The sequence below is a fragment of the Mytilus trossulus genome, unplaced genomic scaffold, assembly GCF_036588685.1.
Source record: "Mytilus trossulus isolate FHL-02 unplaced genomic scaffold, PNRI_Mtr1.1.1.hap1 h1tg000164l___fragment_2___debris__unscaffolded, whole genome shotgun sequence".
In the NCBI taxonomy this organism is placed as follows: domain Eukaryota; kingdom Metazoa; phylum Mollusca; class Bivalvia; order Mytilida; family Mytilidae; genus Mytilus; species Mytilus trossulus.
The window spans coordinates 228375-244751 of record NW_026963305.1 but is presented as its reverse complement, the minus strand read 5'-3'; the positions used below and the strand labels follow the sequence as shown (position 1 = coordinate 244751).

The 16377-nt window shown below is 32.5% G+C and overlaps 1 protein-coding gene across 1 annotated transcript in view; it reads left to right on the top strand.

Annotated features, from left to right (window-relative positions):
- The window catches only part of LOC134700587 (agrin-like), a 115017-nt gene that overhangs the window by 95805 nt on the left and 2835 nt on the right, over window positions 1-16377 (top strand). Inside the window, exons 23-35 of the mRNA XM_063561966.1 lie at window positions 1325-1447; window positions 5175-5324; window positions 8527-8728; window positions 9507-9722; window positions 10360-10496; window positions 11753-11860; window positions 12390-12521; window positions 12842-12964; window positions 13341-13458; window positions 13874-13991; window positions 14358-14477; window positions 15429-15615; window positions 16234-16315. Coding sequence (XP_063418036.1) covers window positions 1325-1447; window positions 5175-5324; window positions 8527-8728; window positions 9507-9722; window positions 10360-10496; window positions 11753-11860; window positions 12390-12521; window positions 12842-12964; window positions 13341-13458; window positions 13874-13991; window positions 14358-14477; window positions 15429-15615; window positions 16234-16315 — 1816 coding nt within the window. The remainder of the gene's footprint in view (window positions 1-1324; window positions 1448-5174; window positions 5325-8526; window positions 8729-9506; window positions 9723-10359; window positions 10497-11752; window positions 11861-12389; window positions 12522-12841; window positions 12965-13340; window positions 13459-13873; window positions 13992-14357; window positions 14478-15428; window positions 15616-16233; window positions 16316-16377) is intronic.

The window sequence follows — 16377 nt, the reverse complement described above, 5'->3', positions numbered from 1 at the left end:
ACAAGGTCAACAGAAAAACCTAAAGGTCTAACAGGTCCTAGGTCTTATCTTATAAGTAAGATGTTACAAGGCTAACAGAAAAACCTAAAGGTCAAACAGGTCCTAGGTCTTCTCCTAAAGGTAAGATGTTACAAGGTCAACAGAAAACCTAAAGGTCAAACAGGACCTAGGTCTTCTTCTATAGGTAAGATGTTACAAGGTCAACAGAAAAACCTAAAGGTCATACAGGCCCTAGGTCTTCGCCTATAGGTAAGATGTTACAAGGTCAACAGAAAAACCTAAAGGTCAAACAGGTCCTAGGTCTTCTCCTATAGGCAAGATGTTACAAGGTCAACAGAAAACCTAAAGGTCAAACAGGACCTAGGTCTTCTCCTATAGGTAAGATGTTACAAGGTCAACAGAAAAACTAAAGGTCAAACAGGACCTAGGTCTTCTCCTATAGGTAAGATGTTACAAGGTCAACAGAAAAACCTAAAGGTCAAACAGGTCATAGGTCTTCTCCTATAGGTAAGATGTTACAAGGTCAACAGAAAACCTAAAGGTCAAACAGGACCTAGGTCTTCTCCTAAAGGTAAGATGTTACAAGGTCAACAGAAAACCTAAAGGTCAAACAGGTCCTAGGTCTTCTCCTATAGGCAAGATGTTACAAGGTCAACAGAAAAACTAAAGTTCAAACAGGTCCTAGGTCTTATCCTATAGGTAAAACTAGGTCTTATCCTATAGGTAAGACATTACAAGGTCAACAGAAAAACCTAAAGGTCAAACAGGTCCTAGGTCTTCTCCTATAGGTAAGTTGTTACAAGGTCATCAGCTTTTGTTCCAGGATTGGTTCTTTGAAGGGATTGCAAAATATTGGCCATTTTCAGAGTTCGTGTTTGACACAATGCAGTTAAATTCACAGTGGACCATCATGTATTGTGAATTTTGTGCTAAAATTCTTACCACAAACATATCCAATGTTTCAGGCCAATAATCTGTTATCATCCTTTAGTGAGGCCACTTGTGAAAGGGGGCCATGGGCCAGTTTAGTAGTTTGAACCAGATAAAGGAACATGTAATAGCAGTCCAAATTACCTAGGCCTGCCACTTGGGCTTCATATTTAATGTTGAAACTAAAAGTTGTGCTTTATTCCATTGATGAAATTAATTGTAAAGAAGATATTTTCAGAATTTCAAAATATACTGTAGAAATTCTGCAGTCTATTGTTCAAGAATTCTAATTGCATCATGAAATTTTAAACCGTTAAGATTTAAAAGTAAAATCTTAAAATGAGTATTTGATATTTTTACTATTTAAATTCTATCTGTTCTGTTTAAATTTCAGTTAAGATACTAGACAGGTGTCTCAATGGTGACTATTGTTCAGCTGGTAACAGCCAGTGTCGACAGGGAATCTGTCAGTGTAAACAAGGTTACATGTCATCATCAGACCTCAAGGAATGTGTGGGTAAGATGATAAGTAAATTGTATGATTTAGAAAGAATTGTTCTCACATTGTTTACAAATTAAAGCAAAAAAAGATGTTAGTTCCCATAAAGTCTGTTTTACCCAGTACAGTTTCATTTTACATCCAAATGCCACATGATAATGTTAGAAATCTATGCTGTGTTTTCTGAATGAAAAATTTCAAATATGGGCAATATCACCTTATGGTGCGTTTTCATCAGGGTGTGTGGATGCAGTAAGAAAATCTTTTATCTAAGATACTTTTCAAATGCCAAATATCCTCAAAAGATATCCTAAGGTCAGCATACTGTCTTCATCAATAGACAAAGGTATATATATATATATATATTATAAAATCTAATTCTTTTGTTCGCATTATTACTGATAGTATAGAGTGCTCTAGTTTCATATAATGCAATGTGTAGAAAAATACCTAATTTACTCAAAAAAGAATAAAGTACAAGTTTGTTCATCATGTCTTATTGCATTAGGATCAGGGGTACAGAATCCTTGTTTAAATATACAGTTAACAAAAGCTTTTCTGTATCGATTATATTTTATTTAAAAACTACCCAGAAAATAAGACAAGACAAAAGGTGACACTATCAGTGAGCAAGATAAAATATTAAAAGAAGCAAACAATTATTACAAAAGGCTTTATACTAAAACAGAAAGTTTGAATAAGGTCAACCTAAAAAATGAAATCCCTGATACTGATATTAAAAAAATAAATAATACCATCAGAGAATCTTTGGAGGGTGAAATTACTTATGATGAATTAACAACAGCTTTGCGAAAAATGAAAAATGAAAAAAGCCCTGGGTCAGATGGTTTCACAAATGAATTTTTCAAGTTTTTTTGGATAGATATAGGAAAATTTGTATTTCGGTCTATAAATAATGGTTACCAAAAGGGGGAATTATCAATTACTCAAAGACAAGGTATTTTAACCTGTATACCAAAGGGAGATAAACCTAGACAGTTCATGAAAAATTGGCGACCAATAAGTTTACTAAATACCACATATAAATTAGCATCAAGCTGCATAGCTGAGCGTATAAAATTAGTTCTACCCCAAATTATTAACAGTGATCAGACTGGTTTTATTCCGGGTAGATTTATAGGGGAGAATACTCGTCTTATTTACGATATATTATTTCATACAGAACTAAATGATTTACCTTCTCATAGATTTTGAAAAAGCTTTTGATTCTGTATCATGGAGTTTCATTGAAGAAGTTTTAGATTTTTTCAATTTCGGCCCCTCTATAAAACAATGGGTGAGAACCTTTTACAAAAATATAAGTTCTGCAGTTTCTCAAAATTGTATTTTATCTGAATTCTTTGAAATTCAAAGGGGTTGTCGACAAGGGGATCCTTTATCTCCTTATATATTTCTTTTATGTGCAGAAATACTTGGAATATTAATTAGAAAAAATAAAGAAATAAAGGGAATTAAAATAGATGACACTGAATATTTGATCTCTCAATATGCTGATGACACATCAATTATTCTTGACGGTACACCAGAGTCCCTTGACGCATCTCTCCGCTTATTACATAAATATGCTGAAATGTCTGGTCTCCATATGAACTTAGACAAAACTAAGGTGGTATGGATAGGAAAGAAAAAATATAGTCAAGATACCATGTGTGTAAAGTGGGGATTGGAATGGGGTTTCAGTAGGTTTACACTATTAGGAATAAACTTTTCTGTCAATTTGCAAGAAATGGAATCTTTGAACTATTATCCTAAAATAAAAGAAATTGAAAATATAATCAATATTTGGTCTAGACAAACACTTACTCCAGTGGGAAAGATAACAATTATCAAGACACTAATTATTTCAAAATTAAATCATCTATTTCTAACATTACCAACACCATGCAATACTACTCTTAAACAACTTATTCGTACACTATATTCATTTATTTGGGAAAACAAGCCTGACAAGATTAAAAGAAAAATATTATGTCTGGAACATAAATTTGGGGGGCTGAAAATGTTAGATATTGAAGAATATATAAAAGGGTTAAAATTAACGTGGGTCCGACGGTTGCTAAAAAACAATACAAAACTCAAAAAACTTATAGAAAGCACAGAAAATATTAATATTGAAGATCTAGTATTTCTAGGCCCACCAAACAAATGTAAAAACCCCTTTTGGAAAGATGTTTTTAAAGCATGGACAGAAATGCAAAATAAACTTAAACCAAAAAATGAAGAAGAATTTTTAACAGTTTCACTTTGGAATAATGAAAATATTAAAATAGGTAGCAGATCTGTGTTCTATAAAGACTGGGCTGATAACGGTATTTTGTTAATTAATGATCTGGTAGATAATGAGGGTAAATTAATGTCGTTTGAACAATGGAAAAATATTTATGAAATTAAATCTAACTTTCTAGTTTATAATGGAGTTATATCAGCAATAAAATCATATCAAAATTCACTTAAACATAATATCTCTATAGAAAATCTTTATAAAGTTCATGGACCAGTTCTACCAAATAATATTAGAACATTTTTATTGCCAGTTAAAGGATCAAAAGATATGTATAATATTTTCTTAGAAAAAAGTAATACTAGGCCTACTTGTGAAGATAAATGGTCTTTAAGATTAAAAAAAAAATTTGATTGGAAAAAAGTGCATAATATGTCTTTCGACACCACAAAAAGCTCTAAACTTCATTGGTTCCAGTACAGAATAGTGCACAGAATCATAGGCACAAATGAATTTTTATTTAAAATTAAGGTAAAACAATCAGATAAATGTACTTTCTGTAATGAAGCTATTGAAGATATTGAGCACATATTTTGGACATGCCATAAAATTTCAGATTTATGGATTGAACTTGGTGATTGGATTTATAACCAAACACAAATATTGATTCCAGTTAATATAGATATTATTTTATTTCGAAATTTAGTTAACAATGTAAATGATAGGATAAAAAACTTAATAATACTCCTGACAAAATTCTATATTTACAGAACTAAACTCTGTGAAAATATTGTAAATTTTACAGGACTTAAAAACTACCTCAAAGAATCTCTGGTACTAGAAAAGAATTTATTTTTTAAAAGAAAACCTTTTCATAAGGCCAATATCTGCTGGGACCCCTGGCTTCCCATTTTAGAAGACTAGTTTATTATCAAAAATTGGTACATTATGTACCAGAATTATTTATACGTACATTCCTTTCATTATCCACACCACCACCTATGTTATAATTTAATACTGTTATATGCTGGTTTTATATATATGCTTGATGTTTTGTCTATGTTTATAACTACATGTAGGTTCCTCTAAGTTATTACCTGTATGCAAATATTTGAATAAATATATCCTTTAAGTAAAATATATTTATTATTTTATTTATTTATTTTTTTCAAAAATTCAAAACTTCTGTGTTTTTTTTATTTATTTATTCTTTATAATTTATTAATTTTTTTGTTATCTACTCAGATTTATTGATCATTCTATATTGATAATGTTTTTAGTTGGATATATTACAATTTACAATGATTTATGAATGTATATATTACAGTTAAAGAAACTAACAAATACTAATCAAATTAATTATATGCTACTAACGATTAACGAGGCCGGGATAAGGTACCGGTATTTGATGTATCCACTAACAAATGTAAAAATATCAATAAAGTATGTTTAAATAAAGAAAATAAGACAAGTATAATTGTATTTATTTTTATATCTTTGCAGAAGTAGAAACCTTACGACCTGATGAACATGTGACAGACGATTCGTGTATAAATAATCCTTGTCGTAACAATGGTTTATGTCGATTAGACAAAGATTTAGGTTATAGGTGTCTATGTCCAATTGGTAGATCTGGATCTATATGTAAAGACAGTAAGTTGTGCTAACTAAATAGCTTTGTATTAATCTGTTTTAGAATCATACTTTTTCAGTACAAGGCCATATTATTTATAAATATTTTCATACCTATTTAGTTCAGCCTTAAAATTAAATCATAAGTGATTTGCTAGATTTTTTAAATTTTTTTTTGCAAAAATTTCTTATTTACGTAAGTTAGAACAGTTCATTCATATGGGTTAGCAGTTTAAAACCATAAACCAAAATATCGTGTAGGATTGACATGAAAACTGTTACAATATTGTCATTTTGAGTTTGACACCATAAAAATACCATTAATCCTTTAAATTAAAATATAAAAAAAAATCCCAATCTGCAATATATTATATTAATGATCTTTTCAATAGATTTTAATTTTTATCTTTGTTACTGTTAAAGGCATTATCAAAGATAGATAAATATACGAAATTGTTAAGGTCATAAACCCTGAATTCATATTGCTATGACAACAATGGGAATCAAATTGAAATATTGGATCTGTCCAGAACTTAAATACAGACTGTGCAAGGGCTGTATATCCAGTCAAGGTTGTAAAAACACTTCCATCATCAACTTTAATGAAATATTTTCCACTGAACATACAGCAAATTATCAATCAATTAAAGAACATTGACCAATGTATTTGAACACAAAGCATTACATTTTGTTATTATACCCCCCCCCCCCCTTCAAATACCCCCGCTTTAAAAAAGGGGGGGTATACTGTTTTACCTCTGTCTGTCAGTCCTTCCGTCAGTCTGTCCTTCAGTCCGTCAGTCCGTCCGTCAGTCAGTCCGTCCCATGAAACTTTCGTCACATTTTTCTCAGGAACTACACATCCACCCTTTCTGTAATTTGGTATCAACATTTATATATGTCAGCCATACCGTGTGATGCGTTTTCAGATTCATCACTTGACAACTTCCTGTTTACCGAACACTTGCATGATTTTACACATGATAGCCAAGTTGAAAATTTTCTTATACCCCCGCTTTAAAAAAGGGGGGTATACTGTTTTACCTCTGTCTGTCAGTCCGTCCGTCAGTCTGTCCGTCAGTCCGTCCGTCAGTCAGTCCGTCCCATGAAACTTTTGTCACATTTTTCTCAGGAACTACACATCCACCCTTTCTGTAATTTGGTATCAACATTTATATATGTCAGCCATACCGTGTGATGCGTTTTCAGATTCATCACTTGACAACTTCCTGTTTACTGAACACTTGTATGATTTTACACATGATAGCCAAGTTGAAAATTTCGTCACATTTTTCTCAGGAACTACAATACAAGGATTTCTGAAATTTGGTTTCAGGATTTATATGAGTCAGCTATACCGTGTGATGCCTTTTCAGATTCATCACTCGACAACTTCCTGTTTACCAAACACTTGTATGATTTTACACATGATAGCCAAGTTGAAAATTTTCTTATACCCCCGCTTTAAAAAAGGTGGGGTATACTGTTTTACCTCTGTCTGTCAGTCCGTCCGTCAGTCAGTCCGTCCCATGAAACTTTTGTCACATTTTTCTCAGGAACTACACATCCACCCTTTCTGTAATTTGGTATCAACATTTATATATGTCAGCCATACCGTGTGATGCGTTTTCAGATTCATCACTTGACAACTTCCTGTTTACCGAACACTTGTATGATTTTACACATGATAGCCAAATTGAAAATTTTCTTATACCCCCGCTTTAAAAAAGGGGGGGTGTACTGTTTTACCTCTGTCTGTCAGTCCGTCCGTCAGTCTGTCCGTCAGTCCGTCCGTCAGTCAGTCCGTCCCATGAAACTTTTGTCACATTTTTCTCAGGAACTACACATCCACCCTTTCTGTAATTTGGTATCAACATTTATATATGTCAGCCATACCGTGTGATGCGTTTTCAGATTCATCACTTGACAACTTCCTGTTTACTGAACACTTGTATGATTTTACACATGATAGCCAAGTTGAAAATTTCGTCACATTTTTCTCAGGAACTACAATACAAGGATTTCTGAAATTTGGTTTCAGGATTTATATGAGTCAGCTATACCGTGTGATGCCTTTTCAGATTCATCACTCGACAACTTCCTGTTTACCAAACACTTGTATGATTTTACACATGATAGCCAAGTTGAAAATTTTCTTATACCCCCGCTTTAAAAAAGGTGGGGTATACTGTTTTACCTCTGTCTGTCAGTCCGTCCGTCAGTCAGTCCGTCCCATGAAACTTTTGTCACATTTTTCTCAGGAACTACACATCCACCCTTTCTGTAATTTGGTATCAACATTTATATATGTCAGCCATACCGTGTGATGCGTTTTCAGATTCATCACTTGACAACTTCCTGTTTACCGAACACTTGTATGATTTTACACATGATAGCCAAATTGAAAATTTTCTTATACCCCCGCTTTAAAAAAGGGGGGGTGTACTGTTTTACCTCTGTCTGTCAGTCCGTCCGTCAGTCTGTCCGTCAGTCCGTCCGTCAGTCAGTCCGTCCCATGAAACTTTTGTCACATTTTTCTCAGGAACTACACATCCACCCTTTCTGTAATTTGGTATCAACATTTATATATGTCAGCCATACCGTGTGATGCGTTTTCAGATTCATCACTTGACAACTTCCTGTTTACCGAACACTTGTATGATTTTACACATGATAGCCAAGTTGAAAATTTTCGTCACATTTTTCTCAGGAACTACAATACAAGGATTTCTGAAATTTGGTTTCAGGATTTATGTAAGTCAGCTATACCGTGTGATGCGTTTTCAGATTCATCACTCGACAACTTCCTGTTTACCGAACACTTGCATATTTTTACACTATTAATATTATCCACTTGCGGCGGGGGTATCATCAGTGAGCAGTAGCTCACAGTTTCACTTGTTGAAAATTAATAAGATCAATCATTGTTGCATGCAAAACATGTCTGTTCTTTGGTCGTGTTGCTGTCTCTTTGACATATTTCCCATTAATTCTAAAATTTTATTGTTTATGGTTTGTATTGTGCCAACAGTGGTAATTACTGCATACTTCCAGTTGGTTAAACAATATGCCACACTCGCCGGTTGATTACATTGTTTATTGTTGATTGCAAGGTGTACTGGACATCTTACAATTTTAAAATTGAGTAATTGAGAGAGGGTTGATATTATAACTGTTACTATATTTGGTCTCCTTAAAATTAACAAGAATATTAATTTTTCAGATGGAAGAATCACCACTCCATCCTTTTCTGGCATGTCACAGTTGATATTACGACACTACATCCAAACTGACCATGAGATAATTATTGATATCAGTTTTAAAGCCTTGAATTATGATGGACTATTATTGTTTAGCAGCCAGTTCCCCAATGGGTCAGGAGATTTCTTGTCTTTGTCACTCAGAGATGCATATGTAGAGTTCAGGTAACCAAGGAATTCATTCCTAGATGTCAAATTTTCATTGCATGATTAACTAATTACACCTTCTTGAAATTGGGTTATCAGACTTCATGTGAACAAGCTTTACTACATGGTGCATTTCTGATTTGTTGTTTATCAACTTCCTATTTACCAAATTTTTATATTTTCTTACCATGTATTAAAAGTTATTCTCATCAACCACAGATCAGGGCATTGTAAAGTTTGGTATTAAGTTTCATGTAAATATAAAAGAAGATGAGGTTTGATTGCCAATGAGACAATTCTCCACAAGAGACCAAATACTACAGAAATTAACAAATTTAGGTCACTGTACGCCTTCAACAATGAGCAAAGCCCATACCGCATAGTCAGCTATTAAAGGCCCTGAAATGACAAATGTAAAACAATTCAAATATGAAAACTAAAAGCATAATTCATGTACAAAAAATTAACAAAAAAACAAATATAACAACTGAATTACAGGCTCCTGACCTGGGATGCTATACTGAATGATGAACTTTTGGATTTATTGCCCATCACTTCCTGTTAACCTTACTAGGAGATTTGTACAAATGCAATGGCCCGTAAACAATAATGTGTACTAGTTCAGTAAAAATGGTAAATCACACTGAACTCCAAAACATTTAGATAAACTAAATAACAAAGGCCAGAGGCTCCTGACTTGGGACAGGAGCATAAATGCTGCAGGGTTAAACATGTTTTGTGAGATCTCAACCTGACTGAAATGATAATATTTTTTTTCATTGTATTATTTCTGTAGATTTGACGTAGGCGGTGGTCCAATGATACTGAGAAATAGACATAGGATACAACTGAACCAATTTATCCATGTGACGGCCAGTCGGGATGGTAAGGACGGATCACTGACAGTGGACAAAGAAGCTCCAGTGTTAGGAACAGCTCCAGGATCACTGGTATCACTCAACTTAGTAGACAGACCATTTTATTTAGGAAATCCACAAAGTGAAATAGATAAGTGAGTGTCAACATCAAAAGAGAAATTTAACCATATACTTTCATTAATAGTCAAATCTGAGTATTAAAAAAGATATTACATTATAAAATCTAGTTGTAGGTTTTTGATGCTTTGCCTAGTGGCATTATGTTTTCCATTTCCTTCCTCTGTCTGTGAGAATGCTTACTTAAGTTCTTTCTATAATCAAATGTATTTTGATTGAACTTTTATATAAAAAAGAAGATGTGGTATGATTGCCAATGAGACAACTATCAACAAAAGACCAAAATAACACAAACATTAACAACTATAGGTAACTGTACGGCCTTCAACAATGAGCAAAGCCCATACTGCATAGTGAGCTATAAAAGGCCCAGATAAAACAATGTAAAACAGTTCAAATGAGTAAACTAACGGCCTTATTTATGTAAAAAATGAACAAAAAACAAATATGTAACACATTAACAAATGACAACCACTGAATTACAGGCTCCTGACTTGGGGACAGGCACATATATAAATAATGTGGCCAGGTTAAACATGTTAGGTTAGTATCTTGTAGATATTTAACTCATGTGTTCAAATTTACAACTAAATGAGAACTTTTAATTGAAGTAGCTATCATTCAGTCCTTAATATTCCCGCTTTTATTTTTCAGGGAGTTCAAACAGAGATTGCCAATGGGATTTGTCGGCTGTATTAAAACTTTCCATGTCAAGAACAAACTGAGAACGCATCTTTATGATCTATCTTACCCACAAGTATCTGATCATATCATGTCAGGGTTAGATATTGGTAAGAGTAGACTGGCAAACTTAAATTTATTTATTGGCTTTTATTTTCTTTGAACAAGCTTTCAATTATTGCAAACATCGATTGAAAAAGGTTTGACTTAAAAATGCACTAAAATTTAACAAAAAGACTAAAGAACCTGTCTGAGAGTACTTACAGATAGTGAAAGCTATTTCCCAGTTAATAACAACCTATAAAAAATCATGAAACCAAAACTAATATTAACCAGTACACATCCAATGGATTTAGTGAAAAACAGGTGTAAACAGTTACAGGATCTTGTGTCATTGCGAAATATAAGTATTGATAAAATGTTTATTTTAACAGGAGAAGGCATTAGAGTCAGGAGCCTGTGGCCTTTGTTAGTCTTGTATGATTTTTAATTTTAGTTTCTTGTGTATAATTCGGAGTTTAGTATGACATCCATTATCACTGTACTAGTATGCATATTTTTAGGGGCCAGCTGAAGGACACCTACGGGTGCGGAAATTCTCGCTCCATTGAAGACCCATTGGTTGCCTTCGGCTGTTGTCTGCTCTATGGTCGGGTGGTTGTCGCTTTGACACATTCACCATTTCCTTTCTCAATTTTATTATATTTCATCAATATCTTAACACTTATCATTAACATGTAAATAGAGCATGACATAAAATAAATGTTAAGATTTTCACAGAAGAATCTAGAACTTCTTTGCCACAAAACGGCCTAATAAGACAAGTTAGAAAGACATCCAATTTGAGTTAATTAAGCAAAAAACATTTCTAGAAAAGCAACTATGCCTCAAAATAAAAAAAAACGTACAAATACATGTGCTAGTTCTTTCTTTAATAAGAATGAGTTCATTCTTTCATGATAATCATAACTCACAGACATGTTCATTTAGTCTCAGATGATGTTATAAATAAAAACATTAAACTGATTTTACAAGAAAATTATGATTTCATGTATCTCCTAACATTCGGACTAGCAAGTTTTTGAAAAAAATTGTTTGGACAAATAAGAAAAATATCAGAATGTCTTCGGACTAGTAGTTGAAAAAGTTTTTGGTGCAGACTGAAAACTAATTTTACAAGAAAATTATGATTTCATGTATCTCCTAACATTTATTATTGGGAAAAAACAATTTTTTAAGCATCATGTTACAATTGTAAATTATGATGTTTTTTATAAGTTGAACAGTATGAACTTACAGTGATTTTGTCGATTTTGTTTGTACCAGTAGAGATTTATTTTAGATAACATTGTTAATTTGATTTCAGCTGAATGTGGGAGTAATTCCTGTAACAGTTTACCATGTAAATATGGAGGGACTTGTCTAGCTAAAGATTCTGATGTTTATAGCTGTGTATGTAAACATGGATTTACAGGTACATGTATCCCAGTACTTTTGATATGAAGGGGACACATAGTGTTCAAAAGAATACAAAAATTTAAAATCAATAAATATGCCCCTGAAACTCAGTGGTTAGGGTAGATAGCAATATTCACATTCTAAAGTGTTTTTTTAAACTATCAGTTGTCTAGACCTTTATATTTTATATCAATATCTTCCCGTTATCACAAAAAATCATGCAAGTAAAAATAATTGCAAGTCATAAACATTTCAATGTCACTTATGACCAGACAGCTGGGTAAAGATGAGCTATACGTTTCAGGTAGGCTGTAATGATAGCCTTTCCTCAATTCCTCTGCCTATATCATAAATTTGGAAATGTATGATGGCTTGTTTAGAGCTGAAACATTTTCAACTATGTAGTTAAATTTTTGTGGTACAAATTGATATTCATTTTTTCTGTAAATTAGCACATCCCGAAAAAGCCTTTTCATGATGGGTCTTCTTGGTTTGGCTGATTAACATATAATTATAATCTGATTTATTCATTGTTTCTATTTTAGGACGTGATTGTGAGATAGTATTGGATCCATGTGTAATGGCTAACTGTCATGAGAGTTCTACTTGTCAGATCTATGGAAACTCATACAAATGTATCTGTAGTCCTAACAGGGAGGGAGAGTTCTGTGAATTTGGTAAGTTTTTTACAGTGAAAATGACCACTAACCAATTGGCATACAACACTCACAAAAATTTAAAATACCAACATAGAAAATATCACAAATCTAGTGAGTTAGTTCTTATGAGATGGAAACCTAGCCTAGCAATACAATAAAAAGCCCATTTACAATTCAACCTACTGTCTATATTATAAAACAAGGTCTAAATTGTGTTAATTCTAGACCAACTATGTTTTAATTCCAACAAACCACTGAAAACAAAATATTGGAATAGACAAATTGCTCTAAAACAAATTGACAAGAACTGGCAATGTTCTAATTTGATTTTTTTTCAGAAAAATTACAACCAATAGATGTACCTGAGTTTTCAGGGAATTCTTTCCTTGAACTACCATTGGGTGATATAGGGAGTACAGCCATGACATTTACTATCTGGTTCAAGACATCCAAACCTAACGGTAAGTTATATATATCTTCAAAATTCAAGCAAAGAACAGACAGACATTACTAAAAATGAAACAAAAGAGTAAAATGCAAGGTGTGTCTATTGTTTTGAAAACTGTTACTGCTACTTGTGTTTGTCCATAGTGTTAAAAATGGCTTCTTATATGAGTTATTGCCCTTGAATGACATTTTTCACAATATTTTTTTATTTCCACCTATTATTTTCAAAAAAGCAAAGAAGATCTACAAATACACTATATTTTTTTCTCCAGAAATGTGTTTTATGTCTTTGACAATTTTTTATTTTCCAGATTTGTTATATGTTACATACTTTTATTTTTCCGAGAGTTCTGTTTTGTATCAAAGGCTACAAGTATGTTATTTTTCCAGGAGTTTTATTTTATGCTAGTACATATGCTGGAGGCAATGGAGATTTTATTTCTCTAAACATCGTGGATAGAAGGGTGGAGTTCAGGTTCAATATGGGAAGTGGTACTATTGTTATATCGTAAGTAGTTACACAGAAAAGTTGATATTGACTTTATGTTGATTGTTTTTTAAGGTAATCCATGGAAGTAAAAAGTATCTTTCCAAAGTTTATTTGATAGTTCCTGTTATTGACCCTGTAATTAGAGATAAATTTTTTAGGAGGGACATAAATTTTCTTAGACAATGGTAGCAGGTGGAAAGAGCAAATTTATCTGTGTTTTATAACCTTTAAGTTTTTGTGATGTATTGCATTGAATAAGATGTGCAATAAAAGATTGTAAGATGAACACTTTTTTTCAATGCTAAGGCAATATCTTTCATGTATGCTAATATTTGCTGTATTAAACAAAGACTCACAGGTTTAATACTAGTACATGTACCAATTATCATTGACAATGTCATTTCAGTATATTGACCTTAAATTTTTATTGTAGGAGTGATGCAGTTATTTCCCTTGATACATGGCATGAAGTGATGATTGATAAAACTAAGAAATTTGGTATATTGCTGATAGACAAAAATCCACAGTATAATTATACAGGGGAGTCTAAGGTAGGTTTATGTCTTCAGCTAACATAAATGTTGTCTTGGTTTAAAGTTAGATATGTTGCCAATTCTTTAAAAAGATATTTTATAAAAAGAAGATGTGGTATGATTGACAATGAGACAACTCTCCACAAGAGACTGAATTACACAGAAATAAAATACAGTACAAGAAAGAGAACATTAATCTGCTAGAATATCTAGACCGCTTTCTCACAAGCAAAAACCCTAACTGTAAGAATAAAAGGACACTGTTTTTCATTTTATTAGGACTGCAGCATTACGCATATTATTTTTCCTGTTTTCCGTTTTTTTTCTCTCTACGTAAAATATAATATGAAATTATAATCTAACCATCTCTTTTTGTTGTTTCAGGGATTTTTAACAGAATTAAATTTAGACAATAGTATCCTATACCTGGGTGGATTTAAAAGTAGATTTGATATACCTGTAGATTCCAATATAACTTATAATTTAACAGGAGTTATACAAAGGGTTTGTATATTGTATCTATGTTGTACAGTATTATTAGTTACATAGTGTGCTAATGACCTAATACGGTATATATAGGGTCAGTAAATTCCATATAGGGTGAGAGCGAAGTGACCTAATACGGTATATATGGGGTCAGTAAATTCCATATGGGGTGAGAGCGAAGTGACCTAATACGGTATATATAGGGTCAGTAAATTCCATATGGGGTGAGAGCGAAGTGACCTAATACGGTATATATGGGGTCAGTAAATTCCATATGGGGTGAGAGCGAAGCTTGAATCTCCATATGGAATTTACTGATCCCATATATACCATATAAGGTCACTAGCACACTATGTAACGAATTTATCATACAGACTATCTTAACAGGTGAAATTTAGATCTCTCAAAATGAGCAAGTCCTCAATACTGTTAGCATTAAGAAACTACTTCCATTGATCCTACAAAAACAGATACCAACAATAACAACTTGTGAGGTTTAAATGTGTTATATGAATTTATTTCAATCTTAATCATCAATTTTTTCATCTGTTGAAACCTTTATGATTTTTTTCTCAGTATCCTTTTGTTTTTATAAAGGAACGTAACACCACTACTGACTGTGTATGAAATAAGCCCTGCCTCCCTACTACCTTATATGTAATATAAAGAAACGTAACTCCACTACTAACCGTGTATGAGATAAGCCCTGACTCCCTACTAACCTGATATCAACTATATACTGTTTCCACGAGGGCGCTTTTAATCAATCACATTCCTAGAAATGTATAGGAGGTAAGATAAAATGTAATGCTGTAGTATATTGAAACAAAGGTACCAAGACTTACTGACTAGAAGTTTGTATGATAGACTTGCTTCTCTTTTACACTAGCTGTTCAGAAGGTTTTGTTCTATTCTGATTTATAACTTGTCCTGGCATGACTAATGTTTTGAATTCATGTTTTATTTTAGATGTATATAAATGGTAAACTGTATGATGATTTGATGTTGTCAGCCAAAGATAAGATAAATGTCCTCCCCTACCAAGGCGCTCCATGTAATGTAAATCCATGTTTGAATGGTGGAGTCTGTATACCCAAAATGGATCAGGTGGAATGTAAATGTCCTGCCAAATTTATTGGAGTAAAATGTGAAAAAAGTAAGTTTTATTCTTATCTTAAAATTATCTAGAATTGAAAATTTTTCTAATGCATTTTTCTAGACATTCCCTTTGAATTTACTCAGTAAAACATATAAATGGAAGTTCTCCTTGACCTTTTATTTTTTGGTTGTTGTCACTTTAATATTTACTCCACATCTGAATGTTATTGATAGGAAATTTGTTTGAATAGACAAGTTATTGTACAAGGCATGTATTTAGTCAAAATTATTGTATTTAAGAATATCCTCAAATCTAACTGTGAATTTCCATAAATATTTAAGGTTGTCCTGAAATTTAACTGTTGATTTCTTGAAAAATTTAACTACAGAGCTCCATTGACCAATATTCAGGATGTATTTTTTTAAAAGAACTTCCTAAAATAAAGCAAACTTTTACTGATTTATTTGTGGAATTCCTGAAATATTTCAGTGCATCTTGAAATTAAGTTATGAAAGTCTGAAATACTTCAACAGGTCCACAAAGATTTATGGCTATCCTGTATTTAAATTATGGAGGTCCTAATATATTTCAGTAGTTCCTTAAATACAATAATTATGACTTAATCTGCACCTCATATGTACTTATTGTAATAATGAGTATATTTGTTTTGTACAGGAGTAGACTCTGTCAACAGAGACAGACCTTTATTATTTGATGGAGAAACCTATTTACAGTATTCTAATGAGATTTCTGAAGAGTAAGTAGAACTTTGTTTAGGTAATGCAGAACTTTCTAGAGTTATCTCCCATTCCATGCAAG